This window comes from Loxodonta africana, chromosome 24 (assembly GCF_030014295.1).
Source record: "Loxodonta africana isolate mLoxAfr1 chromosome 24, mLoxAfr1.hap2, whole genome shotgun sequence".
NCBI lineage: Eukaryota > Metazoa > Chordata > Mammalia > Proboscidea > Elephantidae > Loxodonta > Loxodonta africana.
The window spans coordinates 31766908-31788202 of record NC_087365.1 but is presented as its reverse complement, the minus strand read 5'-3'; the positions used below and the strand labels follow the sequence as shown (position 1 = coordinate 31788202).

General features: G+C 49.0%; 1 protein-coding gene across 2 annotated transcripts in view; it reads left to right on the top strand.

Moving 5' to 3' along the window:
* NOL4L (nucleolar protein 4 like) overlaps window positions 1–21295 on the top strand; it is a 126929-nt gene that overhangs the window by 57234 nt on the left and 48400 nt on the right. For both annotated transcript variants that reach the window (XM_064275961.1, XM_064275962.1), the window contains 2 exons: window positions 5–116; window positions 8159–8268. In XM_064275961.1, the coding sequence (XP_064132031.1) occupies window positions 5–116; window positions 8159–8268 (222 nt within the window). The remainder of the gene's footprint in view (window positions 1–4; window positions 117–8158; window positions 8269–21295) is intronic.

Sequence of the window (21295 nt, the reverse complement as noted above, 5' to 3'; positions counted from 1 at the left end):
TCAGATCGCGGAGACGTACGCCTTCCTCCCTCGGGAGGCTGTGACCCGCTTCTTGATGAGCTGCACTGAGTGTCAGAAGAGGATGCACTTTAATTCCAATGGCCTGGAGCCCAAAGGTAGGGGAGGCTGTCTGCGGGAGGGCTGCCAGGAAGCAGGCTGTCCCATCCAAGGGCCTGCCCTTTGCAGACACAGACAGCAGTTGTCGCAGTTCCCAGAGGCTGCTGTGGATGCCTGGGGCTGCCCAGAGAGCCTCGGGTTTTCTTGTTTTGTTTTTCCTTTTTTTATTTTTAAAGCACTAGTTTTACGTAAAAACCAACAGAACATTCCTACTGCCCTTCAAGGTTCAGGCCAGACCCTCTTCTTCTGCCAGGGTTCTAGCTGGGAATGCCACCCTGCCCCATTCTCTAAGCTCTGGAATTCTTGCCATGCAGGTCTCTCACTCAGCAGTGTTTCTCTGCGCACTAGCCTTGAGGATCTGGTCTTGCCAGCTGGACTGTCAGCTCTCAGAGGACAGCACACCCCTTGCCATGGGCCTCCTCTGTCTACCCTGTAGCAGGTCCCTCCTAGGTGGCTGTCCCCTCCCCAGGCACACCCACCCACGTGGTCTCTGGTCAGTAAACCTATGCAGTTTGATTAAAGGCATTTAAAATGCCCAGAGCACTTTGGACTAGGCTGTCGTAGGTCATAGGTCACGCGGACCATGTCCGCACTCGGAAGCTCTGCCCCGCCCAGTGACAAAGGCCCCCATCCCTGTGTCCCCACGACCTCACCCTGAGCATCCTTGGAGACCTGCAGTAAATCTCATTGCCCATCTCCTCACAGGTAGCTTTGGGCCAGCATGTTGGCTAGTGTGATTGTAACTTGTCACTGAGAAATGGTGCCCAGGTGGCCCATTTATCCAGGCCTCTGGGCCCTCCTGGTACACTGTGCCAGCCTGTCCTGGCATTGGGCTGAGGAAGTTACTAAAGTCATGGGGTTTTGCCTGAGTGTGGGAACAGACTCAGAGTGAGGAGTGAGCTGTTTACTTGGGTGGTGCCCAAGTGATGTCCATGAAACCTGGGGGAGGGACAGCAATGGTTAAGGGGGGGTGGACAGCAGCAGAGAAATTGGGTGCAGGTGTCCAGTGGGGTTTCCCCTCATTTTGGTTGTTCTGATGCCAGTTGACACCGAATCCAGAGGCTTTTCTGCCTGTGGGAGCCACTAGGCTGCAGAGCTCCATCGGGCATGAGGGACAGGAGGGAACCTATTAGTCCTCCTAAGGTCTGGGTTCTGGTGTTAAGAGCAGGGGCTCCAGGCTGGACTGTGTAGGTTCGAATCCCAGCTCCACCACATGAAGTGAGATTAGATACGTTACCTTTCTCAGGAGGCTGATGAGATTGGAGAGTTGAGCCATGTGCCTGGCATGGAGCAACAGGGCAGGAAGAGTGAGCTGCGCTGTTACAGTTACTGCGGTAACACAGAATGCCTGAGGAGGGCACTTTCTGCCCCACGTGGCCTGGCCCTGGCTGACGGCTGCAACCCCCGCCCCAAGACACCCTTTGGTACCTGCAGATGGGCCAGGCGGCCTGTTCCTGCTGTCCCCCACAACCAGGGTCTGGCCCACCCATCCACCCATCCTAGTGGTTTCCACAGCAACTGGCAGAGCCAGACACAGAACCACTGGCCTGCGGGAGCAGAGGCAAGGCTGGAGGTGTCGCACTTGCTGGCTGCTCTGGGACATCTGCAGGCTCTGGGTACTCTGCTCCCGGAGACACATACGCGCACACACACACACACACGCACATTGATGGAGGCGCCGCCGGGAGGACATCCTCACCTCCCTGCCCCCACCCTCAGTGGCAGCTCCAGGTCTGAAGGCATCTGCATGGCTGAGAGTGTGATGCCCGTTTCCTCTCCTCCCTTCCCCCACTGCCCCCACTCTCTGAAGGGAGGAGGGAGAGGGACCAGAGAGGGCACACACGCAGGAGCCTCCGAGAATGTCTTGTTCCAGCAGAGGATAGAGGGTGGGCACAGAGGCGCCATGCTATACCCATCCTGGGACAGACGCCACTTCTCTGTCCCAGCAGAGGAGGGGACCCAAAAGGCACAGGAGACAGTGTGGCCCGTGGAAGGGCAGGGCGTGGAATTAGGCAGCCTGGGCGTGCAGCCCTGTTCCTTGCTTGTGTCCCTTGGCCAGTTAGCAAACCTCTCTGAGTATTGCCTACTCACAGCCCACTACAGCCCTGTGAAGTATTAGACCCTGATTACAGCTGGGGAGACTGAGGCACAGGGAGACATTGAGGTGAAGTCACTTGTCCAAGGTCTCCCAGGAGATAAGGGGAGAAGGCAAGAGAACTTTTGTTCTCATCAGCAGAATGGAATGATGCCGTCTACTCTGCATTGTCACATAGCTGCTGTTGAATTAAAGGCGCCCAGTGCACAGCAGGTGCCTGGGGACCCCTGTCTCCCACCTACATTGCTGCACCATGGTGACCAGGCACAAGATAGTCACCATGCAGGTGGCCCCACGGAGAGACACACAGTCAGCCTCTGCCAAGGGAGGCTCAGATACACCCCCGCCCCACTGAGGCGAGCAGCCTGGGTCTACACCCCAGACCCTGGGTGAAAGGGAAGGTTTGGTTTCTGGAGCTGCCAGAGGAGAGCCTGAGAATCTGAAAGGCTCCCCTGCCTGCTACATGGCCAGAGGCATTAGCCACCTGGACCATCCTCGCCAGCTGGCAGGTCCCCCTTCTCCTGACCCAGCCAAGGACCTGGAGATCAGGTCTCCGCCCACCATCCTGGGTGCTCTGCATGTGGCCAGCTCAGCCCTATCACTGGCATTCCTGCCTCGCTGGCCCTCCCTCCTCCCTCTCCTGCCGGGTAATCGGAGCCGGCTCCTGGCCCCAGAGGCAGGCCCAGTGTTCCTGTCCCAGGAAGGCGGGCAAAGAGGGGACAGGGAACAGGATGGAGACTTCTCGAGAGGCAGCTGGGAGAACGTCTCACTTCCTGGCCTTATGTTAAAAAGAAAGAAAGGAAGCAAAGCGGCCGCCCTTACTCAGCGGTTTGTCCCCAGCCGAGTGTGGGGCCTGGACAGCCCGTGCCCTCCCCCAGCTCCAGGAGCATAAACAAAGAAGCAAAGAGGCTGCGGTGGATCAGGAAGTCTGAGGATGGGAAATTCCAGGGCCTCCCGACTCCACGCTCCTCTTCCGCCAACCCCGGAGGAGAGAGGACAGAGAATGAGAACGGCCTGGCTCTTGGGGAGAGGGGCCTCTGGGGGCACCTTTCTGTGCCCTTGGATGTGACAAAATATTTAGATGGTTGCAGTCTAGGAATGAGCCGTGGGGGCACAACAGGACATACAGAAGAGGCCCCACCTCAGCAGCCAAGTCCAGTCCCCTCAGCTGGTGGCTTCTTCAGAACCAGCTGTCTCCTCCACGTGGTTTCAAGGCCCTCCAGGCCTGGCCCTCCAATTCCTCCTTCCCACCTTCCCCGGCATGACCTCTTCCGACTCTGTCCTCTTCCAGCTCCAGGCTCCAGGCTCACTTGCTGTGTCTGTGGAAAGCTTACAAAGCCTCTCTGCAGCACTGTTGCCTTATCTGTAAAATGGAGGCATTTCTACCAGCACCCACCTGGGGCGGGGGGGAGGTCCTTGGGAGCAGTGAGTGAGTCAGTCGGTAGTTGTCAGCTGAGTGACAAACACAAGTTCCGTTCAGATCTCCTCGACACTAAGCTTTCTTGAGATTCTCTGGAACCCTCTTAGCTCTTCCTCCGAGATCTGATGGGCTCAGTATCAGTCACACCCTGCTTGTTCCCTGAGAGCAGGGACTGTGTCTTACACAGTTCTTCTTTCCCACCCTGAACGCCCACCCCACCCTGAGCACACATCCATGCTTCTGGAAGACCTGCCTGTCGATTGATTCACTTCCCCGGGAAGGAGATTTTCTGTCACCTTTTCAGTTGCCCCAGGGCCTGGCATCCCTGCTTCTAAATCTGAACCCACAACAGCCTGGCTGGCCAGCCTCGTGGCCTGTCTGTGTCCAGCCTTTCATCATTGCACATCCTTTGACACACCAGCCCTGCCTAGGAGACCTCTCACACCCTTGCCACGGGCACCCACGAGACACTGCTTTCCCCAGACCAAGGATTTCCTCCATTCTATAAGCAAGATCTCATGAAAACTGCCGCCTTGGGTTACCCCTGAAGACAAGGAGAGCCAGTTTCTCGACTGAGATTTGCACTGATTGGTGAATGCCAGTGTAGGCTGGCTACGGAGGTCGGCACTTGGCTTGGGCTGGATAAAATCTCTACGGCATCGATTATTTCCAAGGCTGCGTAAAACTGGGTCTAGGCTTGGGCTGGTTTCAATTTTCTTTGGCAAAGAGGTATTGAAACATTTCTCTGGGAGCTTCCTCTACCTTCTCGCCCACAACCTGCTGGATTATTTAGGCTCCACGACCCTTGCCAGCTCCGAATTCACCACTTTCCACGGGTAACAATATCCAAGAGTATAGTGGTATCAGGTTATTTATAGTGGCTAGAGCTGTGGCCACTGTGTGTGTTGACCATAGCTGGAGCCCAGCCTGCCTCAGCAGAGCCCAGGGAGGCCACTTCTTCCTCATTCACGTTCCCATCCCAGCTGGCCCGCCACCTTGGTATTTGTCTTACCTGTGAGTACCTGACTCAGCAGAGCTCCCACCAGCCCCTCTTTCCTGCAGAACTGATGCTGTCCATATGTGCCCACTCTCGTCTTCAGAGCGCCCTTTCTGCTCACTGTGGCCTGGCCGTACTCTGGCCCCCACAGCCAGCCCCATCCCTCATCCCCCCACCTGGCGGGTCCCTACTTGCTAAGACCGTTGGTCCCCAAGAATGAAGAGTAGAACATTTCATGACGCACCAAATGAAGGTGTTCTCTAGTGGATTTGTGTGTGTTTGCTCAGGACAGCCCAGCTTCCCCAAGACAAAGCATCCTGCCTTCCTCTGCAGGAGGTTTACTGGCTCGCCTCTGGGCACCAGAAGTGGTCTCTGGTCTGTGGGGATCCTTTAGAGGGAACAAGCCACGGAAGACACCTTCTCCCACCTCCCAAGAGCACCATCCTTGCTGTGTTTTTGGGTTTTTTTCCCCCTAAGCCAAACTGTATCTGGCCTTTTTAAAGAGACTTTCTCATCAACAGTTATGGCATTCAGGCAGAAGACAGGCAGCCATCAGTAAAAGAATACAATTCCCTACTTCCATGAACTACCAGACACCCTAGGGAGTCACTGTAGGGAGTCACCGTAACACCCTACGCGGTCTTCATTCGCGGCTCTGACCTGGGCCGTTAGCATGAGGGCTACCCTTTACTTGTTCGTGTTGTTGAATACCTTTTCACCAGCCAACCCCGCCTGTGAAGAAACGAAACAGAAACTGCAGAACTCTAGACCTGAAGCTCCACAATTGGAAAAAAGGAAGCTTAGCTCTTTAGAGTGACACCATCTCAATGTCGTCCCTGGAGCGTCTGCCTGACATGTTACAACCACCCCAGCTGGTTTGGGGGCTGCCTGGTCCTAACAGGCCCTGGGCTTAAGGGGGTCAAGTCTAGGTTGATGGTGGCAGGCAGCGAGAAGAGGCCACGAGGACATGGAGGGCGTTTTCATTTCCCCACACCACGTGGAGTTGGTACCAACAGGCGATGTGTGTGGGTGTCAGTATCCTTCCACCACAGACCTAGAGGGATTCTCATTTAAAAAGAAAAAAGTCCATTTCAGGACACTTCTAAGATATTCTGTGAGTGACATTTGCCTCTTCCTCAATGAACAAAAATGAAAGATTCTGTGTGTACCAACATAGCTTTACAAAGCGAGACCAATTTTTGTTTTTGTATAAAACCTGATGAGAGATGCTGTTTCAGCCTATACAATCACCAGAAGGATACAGCCATCAAAATTGCACCCTTCCCCTTTGCACCCCCAGTTCTGTACCCAGCCTGTTTTCAGTCCTCATTTTCTGCACGGCTGTTCCAGGTCTTGGCCGGCGGGAACTTCCCTTGCCCACTTTGGGGAACTTCCTCTCTTGTTTGCGGGGACTTTTTATTTTTTTATTGTGGTAGAATATATATAACAAAATTTGCCATTTTAACCTTTTTTCTTTTTCATCTTAACCATTTTTAAGTGCGCAGTTCAGTGGCATTAATTATATTCACCGTGTCTGTGCACCTGTCACCACTGTCTGTTTCTCAAACTTTTTCATCACCTCAGATAAAAATTCAGTGTCCATTGGCACTCCCCATTCTCCTTCCCCTCTGCCCCCATAAGCTTTAATCTACTTTCTGCCTCTACAACTTTGCCTGTTCTAGATATTTCATATAAGTGGAATCATCTAAAATTTGTCCTTTTGTATCTGTTTTATTTCACTCAGCATGAAGTTTTCAAGTTTCCGGGGACCTTTTTTCTTGGGTTCTGGGCAGGCCTGGGCTCTGACTTTGGAGGGACCTGTTTAGCAAATCGCTTTGTGGATATTCTCTGTGTCTTCCACCTTGGCCCTGTCACTTGCCTCCCTTGGGCATGGTGGTGATGGTGGAGGGCAGGCTTTGCCTAGTCTGGAAGCCGTTCCTGCTTCTCTTCCTCACACAACTCACATCCCAGTCCATAAATGGAATTAGACACCAGAGGGAACTTTCAGTCAAAGGCCTGGGGTGAAATGAACCTGGCCTGAAGTCCTCAGAGGCAGGAGAAGACCAGAGAACAGGCAACCAAGACTGTTCCTGGGCAGAGGGTACAGTGGGGTAAAGGAAGAGCAGCCCAAATGACCTAGTGACTAAAGGAGACTCAGCTTGACATGACTGGTCCCAGCAGTTGACTCCAGGGTTTTGAGTTTGGGCAGATGTCTCTTGTCATAGCAGGAGACCTCTGAAGGGGAACCTGGTTGGAGAAGGGAATGGTGAGCAACATGTTAGTCATGCTCCCCCCTCTTCCATGACTTGTCCTCGTGCCATCTTAGCCCGTCCAATATGGCACCCACAGCGGCACCTCAGATGCAGAACAGAATGGCTGGACAGTGTCCACTGTAGCAGCATTTGCAGACGGCATCTAGGCCAGAGATTTCAAGAGTTATCAATCATTCCTGCCCTTTGACCCATGAATTTCACTTCTGAGAATCTGTTCTAAAAAGGAAATGATCAGAAATATGGACCAATATTCACGCCCAAAGATGTTCCCTGCAGTGTTGTTTAAAATAACACCCAATCAGAAACAACCTTAATAGCCAATCATAAGGGAATGAATGACTTAAATAAGTTATGATAAAGTCGTCTATGGCTATGAAAATGGTATTTGCAAATCAAAACAAGACTTCTGATGGTGAGGCAATTATCTATGACAATTGTTAAGCAAATTAAAAAAAACTTTTTAAATTCTCTGTATGGATTATGATATCAAGTATGTAAAGAAAAAAACCAAAGGGAAAGAATAAACAGAGGCATAAGCCCCACTGCTTGGTGCAGTTATGGGTTTGGGTTTTTTTTCTTCTTTACATCTTTCTGCGCTTTGTAAATTTCCTACAAGAATAACATGCATTCCTTTGATCTTTAGGGCAACAAATAATTCGTGGGAGGAACAATGTACCTGTCTGTGTGAGTGAGGAGGAGCCAGGATTTCTTTTGGGTACTGGCAGACCGGCTCAGACCTGTGAGCCACATGATACCTGGGAGTGCTCTGGGGGACTGCTGAGGCAGTGGGGCTGGGCGTGATGGTGATGTGTTCACCAGGAGAAGAGCTGGCTTAGACCAGGGTTGCAAACTTAAATGCCTTCAAAGGCCTGGCAAGTATCATAACTGAGTGAAGGCATGCAGATATTAGAGAGTGGTGGGGACTATGGCAAAATGGAGCACAGGCTCCTGTCTAAATGAGGTGGCTGCTGCTTAGCTCCAGCGGTTGTCTGCCACATGGGTGTGCAGGCCCAGTGTAGCCTGGCCTTCCCTTTTACAAAGAACTCAAAAACACATATTTATAAAAACTCAAAATCTCTCAGACACGGGCATCTAATTGAAAAATATTCCCAACACCATGTAAAACATATCTACAGCCAGATATGGGCCATGAGCCACCATTTTGTGGCCTCTGGCCTATTCTTTCCCAGAAGTGGCTACCTCCTCCCCACTGCAGGCACAGACTGACAAGGGTTTCTTTTTGTTCTTTCTCCCAGAAAATGAGCCACCATCTCCTCTGGTCTCTGGGATTATTGATTACAACATGCCCCTCACCTCCACGTACCTGAAACAGATGAAGTTGCGTGTGATGAATTCCCAGGAGCAGGTAAGTGACCTGCCTCCCTTCCCCCCACCCAGAGCCATCCTAACTTGCCCAGACTCGGTTGATGGTTGATTCTTGGTTGAGACTTGGGGCCACCGCCTGTGTAAACATGCTGAAAATCAAAGAGGCCCTTATCAGGCTATCTGGGCTGTGCAGCCCAGGCTGAGAGGGGAGGGGAGGAAGGGAAAGAATGTGTTCCTAGTTAGAGGGTCTGCTGGGCAGACAGCAAAACCTTCCCCCCTCAAAGCTGGGGCAACTGAGGGGGTGGGTGGGAACTACAGACCTTGACTCTGGGTTGTTTGTCTCTCTGCTGTGCCCTTTGTCTGCTGCGTCATTCGGAGGCGAGAGAGAGGCCCTGGCCTCCTGCCTGTGGCCTCTGTCACTCTTGGGGCCCAGGCTGGCCAGGAGGATGGGCGTTGGAGGGTGGCCAAGGCGAGATAAGACCCCAGGGCCCCTTGGCTGTCCATGACTCCCCAGCTGTGGTTAGCTAAGGGCCATCAGGCACCATGGAAACAGGCTATGAAAAGAAAGTCACTCCTGCCTGCCTCCCCACACAGGCCACCTCCTAGTCCTTTGCAAAGTAAGTCTCCTGACTGTCTTTCAAAGAAGGACTAGGTGAGTGCCGTCCCCTCTCCCTCTGCTGCCACTGGCCAGGGTAATTATTTCTCACATCCAGCTTCGAGTGTTCTCATCTGCTGTGACATCTGACCCACCATATCCTTGGGGCTGACGAGGGGAATGGGTTCTTTCTCCCGCATTGAGAGATGAATCAGAACTCGGGTCTGACTTAAGCCAAGGGTGCCTGCTGTCCTTCCTGCGCCGTCGGTTGTCTTGACAACCTGAGTGTGTGCGCGCCCACCCGTCATGGGGGGTAGTGGCTCGGCTAGCAGCTTCGTTATGGGCTATCAGGAAGTGTTCAGGTAGCATCTGAGCTGTGACCCAGTCTGAGAATTTACACTGGTTGGCACTACTCCCCTGAGGAGAAGGGGGGGTGCTGCCTCCCATCCCCACCCCTTATCCCTCAAAGGTTGAGTGAAGTAAGCTTTGTCTGCGTCTCTGTGTCTCCCACTTACTCTCACCTGCGCTTCTCTTCTGTGATAGCTGCATCCCTGAGAAACCTCACATAAGCAAAAATAATTTCAGTGGGAAAATGGTGTTGGGGTTAGGTTTCCAACTCACGGTGACAAAGTTATTTTTCCGACAGGCATGTCAGTGATAAGGGTGTTGCTTTTGTTGGTAGTTATAACCAACCATATGACTGTGCCGGTTCAGCAGTAGAGCGATCCTGACTACTGCTGTAGAGCGCTTAACGGCTTTTCTTCTCCTGTAATCACCCACGCTGTCACAGGCACCAGGCTTCTTACACAGTCTCAGCACCGTGCTCATCCATCGCTAGGAAAAATGAAGCCCAAAGCCACACGAGCACACGGCAGGGAGGTACAGGGTCACGGCCTTTTCTTTACTACATGTGAGCGCTAGGTTGGATCGCCGTGAGGACCAGCAGTGGTCCCTGTAACACAAGTGTGTTCTCTCAGGAATGGAGGCGGTTCTCTCTGATTTGGTTATACAGCCAAATGGAAATAAATATATAAAATGTAGAAATAGATTATATAAATACAAAATCAAATCCCCAAATACTTGGTGTTTTCATGTGTGTCAGTAGACAGAGAGGGATTCAAACTATTGGCGAGGTGCAAGGATTCGATCATTCAACAAATATTTATGAAGCCCGACTCTGTGAGCCTGAAGTCCCTAGGTGGTGCAAACGGTTAAGCGTGCAGCCTCTAACCGGAAGGTTCGTGGTTTGAACCCACCCAGAGGCACCTCAGAAGAAAGGCCTTGGTGATCTGCTTCCAAAAAATCAGCCATTGAAGACCCTGTGGAGCACAGTGCTAACTTGACACACGTAGGGTCGCCGTGAGTTGAAATCAGTTCGAGGGCAACTGGTTTGTTTTTTTACTCCATGAGTCAGGCCCTGAAGATGAACAAAGATAGCACCATTCCTAGATCTTCTTATGATGCAGGGGGAGACGGACACTAAGTGAAAAATCTCATCCAGGTGCCTAGCTCATAGTGAACACTGATAAATGGCAGAGGAATAGCTTAATGAAGCCTCATAGTGAATGCTGACAAGGGCTCTACAGGAGAGAATGCAGTGCTGTGAGTACTTAAGAGTGGGGAGTTGACTGAGCCAGGGGTCAGGGAATGTTTGCCTCAGAAGGGGATGCTGGAGCTGGGATCGAGGTCTGAAGAGAAGAGAGTTCCAGGCTGAGGCAACACCCTGTGCAAAGGCCCTGTGGCTCAAGAGAGGACAGAGCCTTCGAGAGATTGCGTGGCTGGTGTGTCTGGTGCAGAGTGTGAGAACTTGTACTGGTGAGGAAAAAAGGAAGATGCACAGTGCTGAGCATACAAACACCTGGTAGATGTCTGTGAATGACCTTGCGAATGAACTGAAACACGCGGAATAAGATGGATAAATTGCCCTGGCAAGTTCGAGCTACTCCCAAAGGAAGGGAGGATTGTGGGAAGGTGTTTGCTCCCAGGGTGCCCTGTGAAATCCCGCTGTGGCCAAGGCAGAGGCTGAGGTTGGGGTGGCCTCTGCTTGCAGCGTGGGTGGACTGCATCTGCCTGACCTTCATTGGCAGTTTCCCAGATGCGGGCCTTCTGCAGGCTTCCCCAGTGTGCTGCAGGAGATCAAAGGTGCAGGCCCTCCTCACAACACCTGGCAGGTGCACCCTACCTCAGGCCTAGGACCTTTCATCTGGCAATCTCCTGCGCCCCATACACAATACTGAGCTTTCAAGGCCTCAGCCTTTCAGGCAGCACTGTTAACCCTGTTTTATAGCCGGGCACATGGTGAAGCAAGAAATCACATTGCTCACCAGGCTATTCATCTATAGCGGCAAGGAAGGGCCAAGAGCCCAAGAGCCTTTGATTCTTCACCTTGAGTTGGAACTAAAAAATATGTACACTTGAATTAGCAGCTTCTTTCCTACAAAGTCAGAGCAAGGCTCACCTGGGGGTGAGTGAATGGCCCCCTCAAAACAAGGTCATGGGACAGGCCTGGCAGCTGTCAAACCCTCTGTCCCAAGACCAGGTTCTGAAAGTGGTTTAGTTCCTTACACATCACTCTGGCCACCAAAAGTCAACCAGGACACCAGCAGCATTTGTAAATCACTAATGCAGGCTGCCTGGAATGTAAAACCAGTTCTAACGTCACCGGGTATTTTATTAATGCTAAACAAAGCTCTCCATCACTGAAACTTTGGATGGGGAAAAATCCCAATAATTTACTTTTTTCTAACATTACACACCCAGGAGACAAATAGGAAGGCAGGTAGAACCATTTTCCCTCACTTTGCTTTGCTTAGACAATGTACAGGTGGTGAGATTTTCTTGAGGGCCAGACAGGATCACATTACCTGCGTCAGATTAAGATACTGGAAAATCACCCTTCTCCACAGAGGGTATCAGGTAATATGAAAACCTAATACCATTATTCATGCGCAGAAAGAAACTATTCTCGAGGTCTAAGTCAGTGCAGCAAATATTTACGGAGTGGCCTCAACATAGGTACCAAGGGGGTCAGACGCCACCTCCCAGAGTCTCCGTCTTGAGACACAGACACAGGAAGCTGTCATCCCAGGGCAAGGGGGACTGAAAGTGGGGGAGTGTGTTTTCTTACTCGGGAAAAATCTCATAAAGATATAAAACCAAAATCATATGTAGTTGTGCAGATCATAAACATATTTTCTTGGAGAGGGAGGAGAGTAGGAAGATTTCCTGAAATCTGGACTGTCTTAGAGAATGCTCCATCACACTCGGTGATAAGATGAGGTCCTGAGAGGGGTGCAGGCCAGGCTCACAGGGCAGAGGCCACCAGCACACCCCGTCCCCAGCTGATCTTTCAAATCTCCTTCAAGGGTGGTGGGCAGGATGCACCAGGAGGCTGTGGGAGCCCCCTCTTCATGTGGCCACTGGTTTTGTTTTCTGCTTCATTCGGTTTTCTTACATACTTTTTTTTTTTCCTAAATACACAGCCTCAGCAGACAAATCAGTAGCCAAAAATAAAAAACATGATGATAAAAATCACCCCCATCCCACCGCTCAGGCCACTGCTAGTATTTTGCTGCCTACCCTTCCAGACTGTTTAATAAAAGGGGATCACGGAGACCCTGCTTTGTTTTTCTGCCGCCGATTTTCCACACTATTCTGAGTTTTATCACCCTGTGGGCCTCGGGATTTCCACCCACCAAATAAGCTGACTCTATGATTTTTCTTCTTCCTTCATTCGTTCGTTCATTCATTTGTGTGTCCACTCTGAGCCTGGAACTGTGCCAGGTGCCAAGAAAACAGGTGCACAAAGCTGAGCCCCTGCCTGCCTGGCACCCACCGCCTACCATCTACAGAAAGAGACAAGGAAAAGAGCAGCCAGTGGGAAGGGGCTGTACCAAGAGCTCAGAGGAGGGTAGAGGAGCAGCGGGGAGGGAGCACCCAGGGTGGGTGCTGTTGCAGACAGATGGACTACTAACTGGGCACCTGTTTTGTGCCACACACTTAACCTCCAGCCCTTGCAACTCAGCAGGGTTCAGTTATTGTCTGCATTTTACAGATTCAACAGCTGAGGCCCCTGAAGAGTCAGCACACACTCACGGCCACACGCCCACTCACATGATTTAAACCCCAAGCCCTTTCATCCCTGATGTGCCCCGTTTCTCCGTCAGCACCTACTGGATAGGGATGTGTGCCACCTGTGAGGGGAAGCCCGGTGTGAGTTGCACCTGCTGGCTTCTAGAGGGAAAACATCCTTGGCAGAGGTGCTGGCAGAGGGACCAGAGAAAGCCAAGTGCAGGTCAAGGGGAATCTGGCCAGAAGCCTTAAGAATACGGATGCTTAAGGAGGCATCAAAAGAGAAGTTTGGCGGTGAATGCTAAGCTGTCTGCAGGAATACGTATATAATTTGAAGAACGTTATCCTGATCTTTCCTTCGATCTCAGTGTTTGGGCCAAGACGCTGTTGTAGAAATCAGATCTGGAAGGAGAGGGGCAAATCGTGGGTGTTCTTCCCCCAGCACACACTTTTTTTTTTTTTTAATTGTGCTTTAGATGAAGGTTTTCGGAGTAAATTAGTTTCTCATTAAACAACTAATACACATACTGTTTTGCGATGTTCGTTGCTAACCCCACGAAAGGTCAACACTCTCCCCTTCCAGACCTTGGGTTCCCCGTTTCTATTCATCCAGCTTTTCTGTCCCCTCCTGCCTTCTTGTTCCTGGGCTGGTGTGCCCATTTAGTCTTGTATACGTGGTTGAGCTATGTGTATTATTGTTTGTTTTATGGGCCTGTCTAATCTTTGGCTGAAGGGTGAACCTTAGGAATGACTTCAGTACTGAGTTAAAGGGTGTTTGGGGGCCATACTCTCAGGGTTTCTCCAGTCCATGTCAGTCCAGTAAGTCTTTTTTTTTTTCGTAAGTTAGAATTTTGTTCTCCATTTTTATCCAGCTCTGTCCAGGACCCTCCCTTATGTGCCCCGTCAGAGCAGACAGTGACGGTAGCCGGGCACCATCTAGTTGCCAGTACACAGTTTTATGTTACGGAGGTAGAGGTTGAAACCCAGGGAGAGTCAGGGCTTCCCCAAGGTCACCCCACTTGGCTCCTTTTCTGTTTCCACGCCCTCCAGCTCCTGCCCTGTCTGTAGCCGGGAAGGCTGTCAGCACCTTCACACCTCCCCTCTGTCCAATTCTTGGAGCAGCGCTAATGTCCCACTAATGGTTTTAATGGCTCTAACAGCAGTGCACGAACCAGTGTGCTTGAGCCGCGTGGTGGAAGTTCTCACTTGCTTCCCTCTCTGCTGTTCTCTCCTGGCTCCGAGTTTTCCTGGGTCCTGGAGGGTGGGGGAGGAGGGGCAGACCTTTTCTGGGAGGGCACATGCATGGGGCCTGCAGGGTGGGTAGCCCCTGTCCAAGGCCCCTGGGGTCTCCTAATTACTGGCCCTCTTGCTCCTCTCAGCGGGCTAATGTGGAGCAGCGACTGGCCTGGCGCTGTTGTCTGCCAGGATTCCAACCCATTCACACTTACTTAACTGTTAGCTAGAGACTCTGACGTCAGGCTGACAGTCAATACCAGCTCCACCACCCACGAGCTGTGTGACTTTGGGCAAGCGCTTCACCTCTCTGTGCTTCTTTTTCCTTTTCAATTATTTGAGGGTAATAAAAATACACCTGCCTCACAGAGTTAAGGAGCCCTGGTGGTACAGTGGTTAAGCACTGGGCTGCTAACCACCAGCCTCAAACCCACTAGCCTCTCCATGGGAGAAAGATGTGGCAGTCCGCTTCCGTAAAGATTTACAGCCTTGGAAACCCTATGGGGCAGTTCTACTCTGTCATATAGAGTTGTTATGAATTGGAATCGACTTGACGGCACCCAGCAACAACAGCAACAGAGTTAAGGAGCCCTAGTGGTGCAGAGGTTAACCGCTTGGCTGCTAACGAAAAGGTTGGCAGTTTGAACCCACCCAGCAGTTCAGCAGGAGAAAGACCTGGCAATCTCCTCCCGTAAAGATTACAGCCTAGAAATCCCTATGGGGCAATTCTGCTCTGCCACATGAGGTCACTATGAGTTGGAGTCAACTTGTTGGCACCTGACAGCAACATAGAGTTCCTGAGAATTAAATGGCATGAAGTGCTTAGCACAGTGCTGGGCACATTAGAGGCACTGAGGAAATCTCAGTGACCACTACTGCTATCGATGGTAATATTATTATGCACCTTTTGTTTAACAGATGTGTTGAATGATCTTGTGTAAGAGACCAGGACCATAGAGATGGATAAGACAGTGTAGCTGCTCTCATGTAGCTCTTCCTAGTAGACAGGGCAAGACAGCAGCCACAGAGCTGTAACCCGGGACAGAAAACAAGAAACGAGAAGGCCCAGAAACCTGCCAGGCAGTTCAGGGGACAGCAAAAGATGTTGGTGGGAGTCCACATGTCGGAAGGTGCGTGCGGAGGGGTCTGTGCACCAGCCCTGGAACACTGGGTAGAATTTTTGATTTATGTTCCATAAAAAACAGCACATTTTAAAATGGGGCTTGGGCCTGCAAAGAGGGCCTGGGTGAGGGCAGGCCCACCTCTATCAGCTCACGCAGACCCTGGGCTAGGGAAGGCCAGAGCCAGTTTGAGGGATGGCTCAGAGGCTCAGGGTGATGGCCGGAGGAGGAGGAGGAGGAGGCAGTGCAGAGCCGGGGAGGGGATGGGAGGCTGAGGGAGGGGAGCCAGGCCAGGAGTGAGCAGGGAGGAAGCACAGTTCTGAGTGTGGAACTTTCTCAGGCCCCTACCTCCCTTAGTGGAGAAGGAAATGGCTCACCCTGCAAAACTCCCCATATTCACTTAAAAAAAAAAAAAATTACAGTAAAATATATATAACAAAATTTACCATTTTAACCATTTTTTAAGTATAATTCAGTGGCATTAATTCATTCACGATGTTGTGTAACCGTCACCACTGCCTATTTCCAAAATTTTTTCATCACCCCGAACAGAAACTGTGCCCGTTAGGCAATAACTCCCGATTCCCCCTTGTCCCCCAGTCCATGGTAACCTCTAATCTATTTTCTGTCTCTATGAATTTTCCTGTTCTAGATATTTCATATAAATGGAATCAAACAACATCTGGCCTTTTGTGTCTGGCTTATTTCATTCAGCATAATGTTTTCAAGGTTCATCTATGTTGTATAGCATCTCTCAGAATTTCATTCCTTTTTATGGCTGAATAAAAATGGACACTTAGTTGGGTTGTTTCCACCTTTTTGGCTAACCACATTCACTCTTTAATCATTATCTTTTGGACCAGGTTGTAGACCTGGGGAGGGTTTACAGCAGAGGTCTATCCCTTCTCTCTCTGAGGTCTTCCCCCTCTTTGTTGCTTTCTTCTCTCATGAACCCTCCTAAGCTGCCCCCTGCTCAGAAGGACCCCAAGAAAATGGACAGACCCAAAGGAGAAACACAGTGGATTAAAGTGAGAGCCATAACTGTACAGTACTTCACTCATGGGGTTCTTACCCTATGGAGAACCCATGAGTACTGACTTTGACACTCAGGCTTATAAGAGCTTGACAGCAATGCTGATTTCCTCCTTCCTCTTCCTCAGGCTGCCCTACAGCCCAGGCTAGGTGTAAGCTCAGAGGAGAAATAGAATGGAAACTTGGCCATGTCTCCTGCTGTGGCTCAGTGTGTGTGACCTTTGATGGTTTCTTAAAGAAGCAGAGATTCTGACATGTTTCTTTAAAATTGTAGAATAATCTCCAGGGAATTCAAATAGAATGTAGAATTACACCACTAGAGGAAAAATAAAATAAAACTAAAGCTTGATCAGTCCAGCAAGAGTGAACAAATGGGGAATAAAAGAGAAACAACCAAAAAGAGATACAATAAATGGAAAACATAAAGTAAGCTAACAGGAACGAGACCAAACTTCAGTAAATCGTAAAAATATGGATGGGTTAAATTCCACTACCAAAAGTCAAAAAAGGCTAAGACAGGTTTTTCAAAATGGCAAAATCCAACATTCTGGCATTTACAAAACATACATATTTTTAAGGACACGAAAGGGAGAACAAAAACAAAAGAAAGAGAGGGGGCAGTGCTCTTAATGCCAGACAAGTTAATGTTCAAGGTGAAAACTCATCAAGAAGGGCAAAGTAGGATATTTTGTAATCATCAAAGGCGTGGTTTCCCAGTAAGGCTTCAGAGCATCTTGACCTTAGAGGTCTGCCCTTGGGAGAGGTTGAGGAGGTCCTCAGTTGCCTTGTTGGTCAGTCAGTCAGAAATCAGTCAGTCAGTCCTGTTGAATATAAAGAGCACCTCAGGCTTCACCGTGAGAGTCGGCACCTTTCTTTCTGGACTGGTGGCAACAGCAGGTTTGTAGCCCTCAGCACATTCACTCTTTACAGTTGTTGTAGCCACTTCTATAGACCAGGGCCCTGGCCGTGCAGTGGTTAAGCATTTGGCAGTTCAAATCCACCAGCCACTCCTTGGAAACCCTATGGGGTGGTTCTACTCTGTCCTATAGAGTCGCTATATGAGTCAGAATCGACTTGATGGCAACAGGTTTGTTTTTTTTTTTCTATAGACCAGTCTTTTCAAACTTTAAGCATCTGTGTCTGCTCTGTGGAAATATGCATGGAGCCTGTGAAATGGGTGAGAATATGGGGTCTGCTGCCTTAGCTGCCTGGCTTTTATTTTTTAATTTTATTGTGGTAAAATATACGTATGACAAAGCATTTGCCATTTTAACCATTTTTAAGTGTATACTTCAGTGACACTAATTATGTTCACCACGTGGTACCACCGTCACCACTATCCGTTTCCAAATGCATTTCATCACCTCAAACAGAAACTCAGCGCCCCTTAAGCAATGGCCACCTGGGTTTTAGACCTTCTTAGCCTCTCCCCTTGAGCTCACCCACTGAGGTATGCTCGGGCCCCTTTCTCAGTTCTCAGCCCCTTCCCTTCTTCTCAACTGCCTTGTGGCTCCCTAAGGGACCCAGGGAGATTCCTGACCTTGCTGGTCTGCTGCTGGCTTCCGTCTCTTATTCCACCTCTGTCTGCCCTCAAACACCCTCCACAGACCTCTGGGCTCAGCCCGCCTGTTACTCGTTACATAGCTGAGCCAAGAGGGCCCTGCCTGCCTCCGTGAGAGCATGAGAAAGGCCTGACACGCCACTGGTCATATTTTCAAGATCTGAGGACCTATAGCCCAAACCTTTTCCTGTCTCAATAAATCCCTGGCACCATGGAAGGTTTGTGCTGTGGCAAGAAAAGCAAAAACAACTGAAATTCTGACCTTGACCAAGGCGCTGTTTGGATTTCTCCAGGCAGAGGATGATCCTTGTAGTATTTCTGCTGTGAGACGGTGGGCGGTTGAGGTAGCTGCTGTCAGGCTCTGCCCTGTGCAGGCCAGCCCTCCCCGACAGCCATGGGGGCGGCTCACCCCAGAAGCAGCTTCTCAGATGCGCCTTTGTCTTTGTTTTATTTATATTTATTCCCATTTTTATCAATAGACTACATTAAAAAAAAAATGATTTAGAAAAACAGCAAACCCTGCCCCAGCCTCCGCAGATGCAGCGCCTACCCTTAGAGACAGCTTTCTTATCTTTTATTTCTCTCTTATGGCATTTACCTTGTATGTCTAAATAATGTGCTCTTACTGCCAGTTCCTGATTTTTTAGTTTGGGCTTTTTTATTTTTTTTCAATTTCTTGCTGTAGGAGATAAATATTTACACTCTTATACCCTCTCATAAACACACTTATTTCTCCTTCCTTCATCCTTCAATATATCTATATCCCCCTATTTAGATAAATCATTATCCTTATTTATGTTTGTATGACTGCGTACATATTATTCATAGCTGAGCCAGTTAGCATGCTGTGATTACTTTTCCTTTCCTTTGATCCCCTGGCGTTAGCCATTGCCTCTTTTTTCCATCCTTAGCCCCTTGCTTATGGTGTGGTTGTGGCTGACCGTTTTTTATTTTTATGCTCTCAGATGTATCAATTTTTTTCTCTAATGGCTTCTGCCTTTCGAGTTTTAAAAAACTAACTCCAGTCCACTCCCATGTTTGCCTGTGATATTTTCCTGTGTTCACTCTTTAGTAGTTTTAGATTTACAGAAAAATTGAGAAGATAGCACCAAGTTCCCATACACATACGCTGCACCTAGTTTTCCCTGTTATGAACATCTTATGATACATTTGTTACAACTCAATCAATATTGATACACTATTATTAACTACAGTTCATAGCTGGTTTAAATTTCCTTAGTTTTTACCTCATGTCCTTGTTCTCTTCCATGATCCCACCCAGGATACCGTATAACATTTAGTCTTCGAGTCTCCTTAGGCGCCTCTTGTGGCAGTTTCTCAGACCTTGCTTGTTTTTTGATGACCTTGACAGCTTTGAGGAGTACTGGTCAAATATTTTGTAAGATGCCCCACTATTGGGATTTGTCCGATGTTTCTCATGGGAGGGCTGGGGTTATGGGTTATTGGGAGGAAGACCAGAGTTAAAGTGCCACTTTCATCATATCATATCAAGGGTGCATACTGTCAACATGACTTATGACTGTTGGTGTTGGCCTTGATCACCTGGCAGAGGTAGTGTTTGTCAGGTTTCTCCACTGTAAAGTTATCTGCCCTGCCCTTCCCATACTGTACTTTGGAAGGAAGCCACTCTGCAGCCCACACCTAAGGAATAGGGAGCTCTGCGCCTGCCTTCCTTGAGGGCGGAGTGTCTATGTGAATTATTTGAAATTCCGCATGGGAGATTTGTCTCTCCCCCTCTATTTATTAATCTGTTTTATCGTTTCTATCACTATAGACTTGTGGATATTTGTTTTATACTTTGGGTTATAGTTCATTACTACTTTATTTTGTCACTCAGATTGTTCCAGCTTTGGCCAGTGGGAGCTATTTCGTTTGTCACCTGTGCTTCTTTGATATACTCCCATCAATGTGCTCTGTTTTGTTTTGTTTTGTCCAGAACTTCCTTACTCTGTGGCACTGCAAGATACTCCAGGCTCCTTGTATATATTTCCTGCCCCAGACCTAGAATCAGCCATTTCTCCGAGGAGTTCTGATTTGTTTTTCGGAGAATAGTATTAGAAACCAAAGGAGTCCCTGGGTGGTACAAACCGTTAGGGGCTCCACTACTAGACAAAAGGTTAGCTGTTCGAACCCACCTAGAGGCACCTCAGAAGACAGGCCCTGGTGATCTGCTTCCAATCGGTCATAGGCTTGAAAACCTCCATGGAGCAGTCTACTCTGCACACATGGGGTCACCATGCGTCAGAATTAACTCAATGGCAGCTAACAACAAATTAGAAACCCAGATCTGGGTGCTGAGTGTTCTGGACGCTACCAGGGTGTCTTTTCCTTTAGGTCCTCCCAGCTAACAGAAGAAAAATATGTGCATGTTTTTATATTTTACATTTAACCTTTGATCCATTTGGGGCTTACTCTGGTATATGGTCAGAGCTATGGATCCTACTTAACTCTTTTGCCTCAACATCATTTATTAAGTAATCTATTTTTTCCCATTGATTTGAGATGCCACCTTTCTAATCTACTAAATTTCCATATGAAATGGCATCTACTTCTGTTCAGTTCATTGGTCTCTGTGACTGTTCATGTACCAGTACTAACTTGTTTTATGTATTAAGACTTTCTATGCTTTAATATCTAGTCGAATGGTCCCCCCTTGTTGGCCTTCATTTTAAAAGTTCTCCTATAAACAAAATATAGTATATACATGCAATAGAACACTCTCCAGCCATAAAAAGGAATGAAGTTCTGATACATGCTACAATATGGATGAACCCTGAAAATATTATGCTAAGTGGAAAGGACGAATATTATAAATTCCACTTACATGAAGTATCTTCAATAGGCAAATTCACACAGACATAAGGTGTATTAGAGGTTACCATGGACTGGGAGGAAGGGGGAGTGGGGAGTTATTGCTTAATGGGTACAGAGTTTCTGTTTGGGGTGATGAAAAAGTTTTGGAAATAGTGGCGATGGTTGCACAACATTGTGAGTGTTTTAATGCCACCAAATTGTACACTTAAAGTGGTGAAAATGGCAAATTTTATGTTATGCATCATTTTAACCACTTTTTAAATTTTTTTAAGTTTTCCTGGTTTGGAAAAATAGTTACTTTGAAAAAAAAATTTTTTTGTTTCCTTCATGCTTAAAAGTTCTTGCAGGCTTTGTTGGGGGAAAAATACAGTAGAGGCACTCTTGATCTGACCATGTAAACGTGAAGCTTGGACACTTTACTTCAGGCCTTTCTGTTCATCAGACAAATGGGAGTGGACCGTGAGCCAGCAGCATCAGGATCCCAAGGTTGGAATCTGGGGGCTGTAGGCAGCCCTGGTGGCACAGTGGTTAAAACAACTGACTGTTAACCAGAAAGGTCAGTAGTTTGAAACCAGCAGCGGCACCACTGGAGAAAGATGTGGCAGTCTGCTTCCGTAGA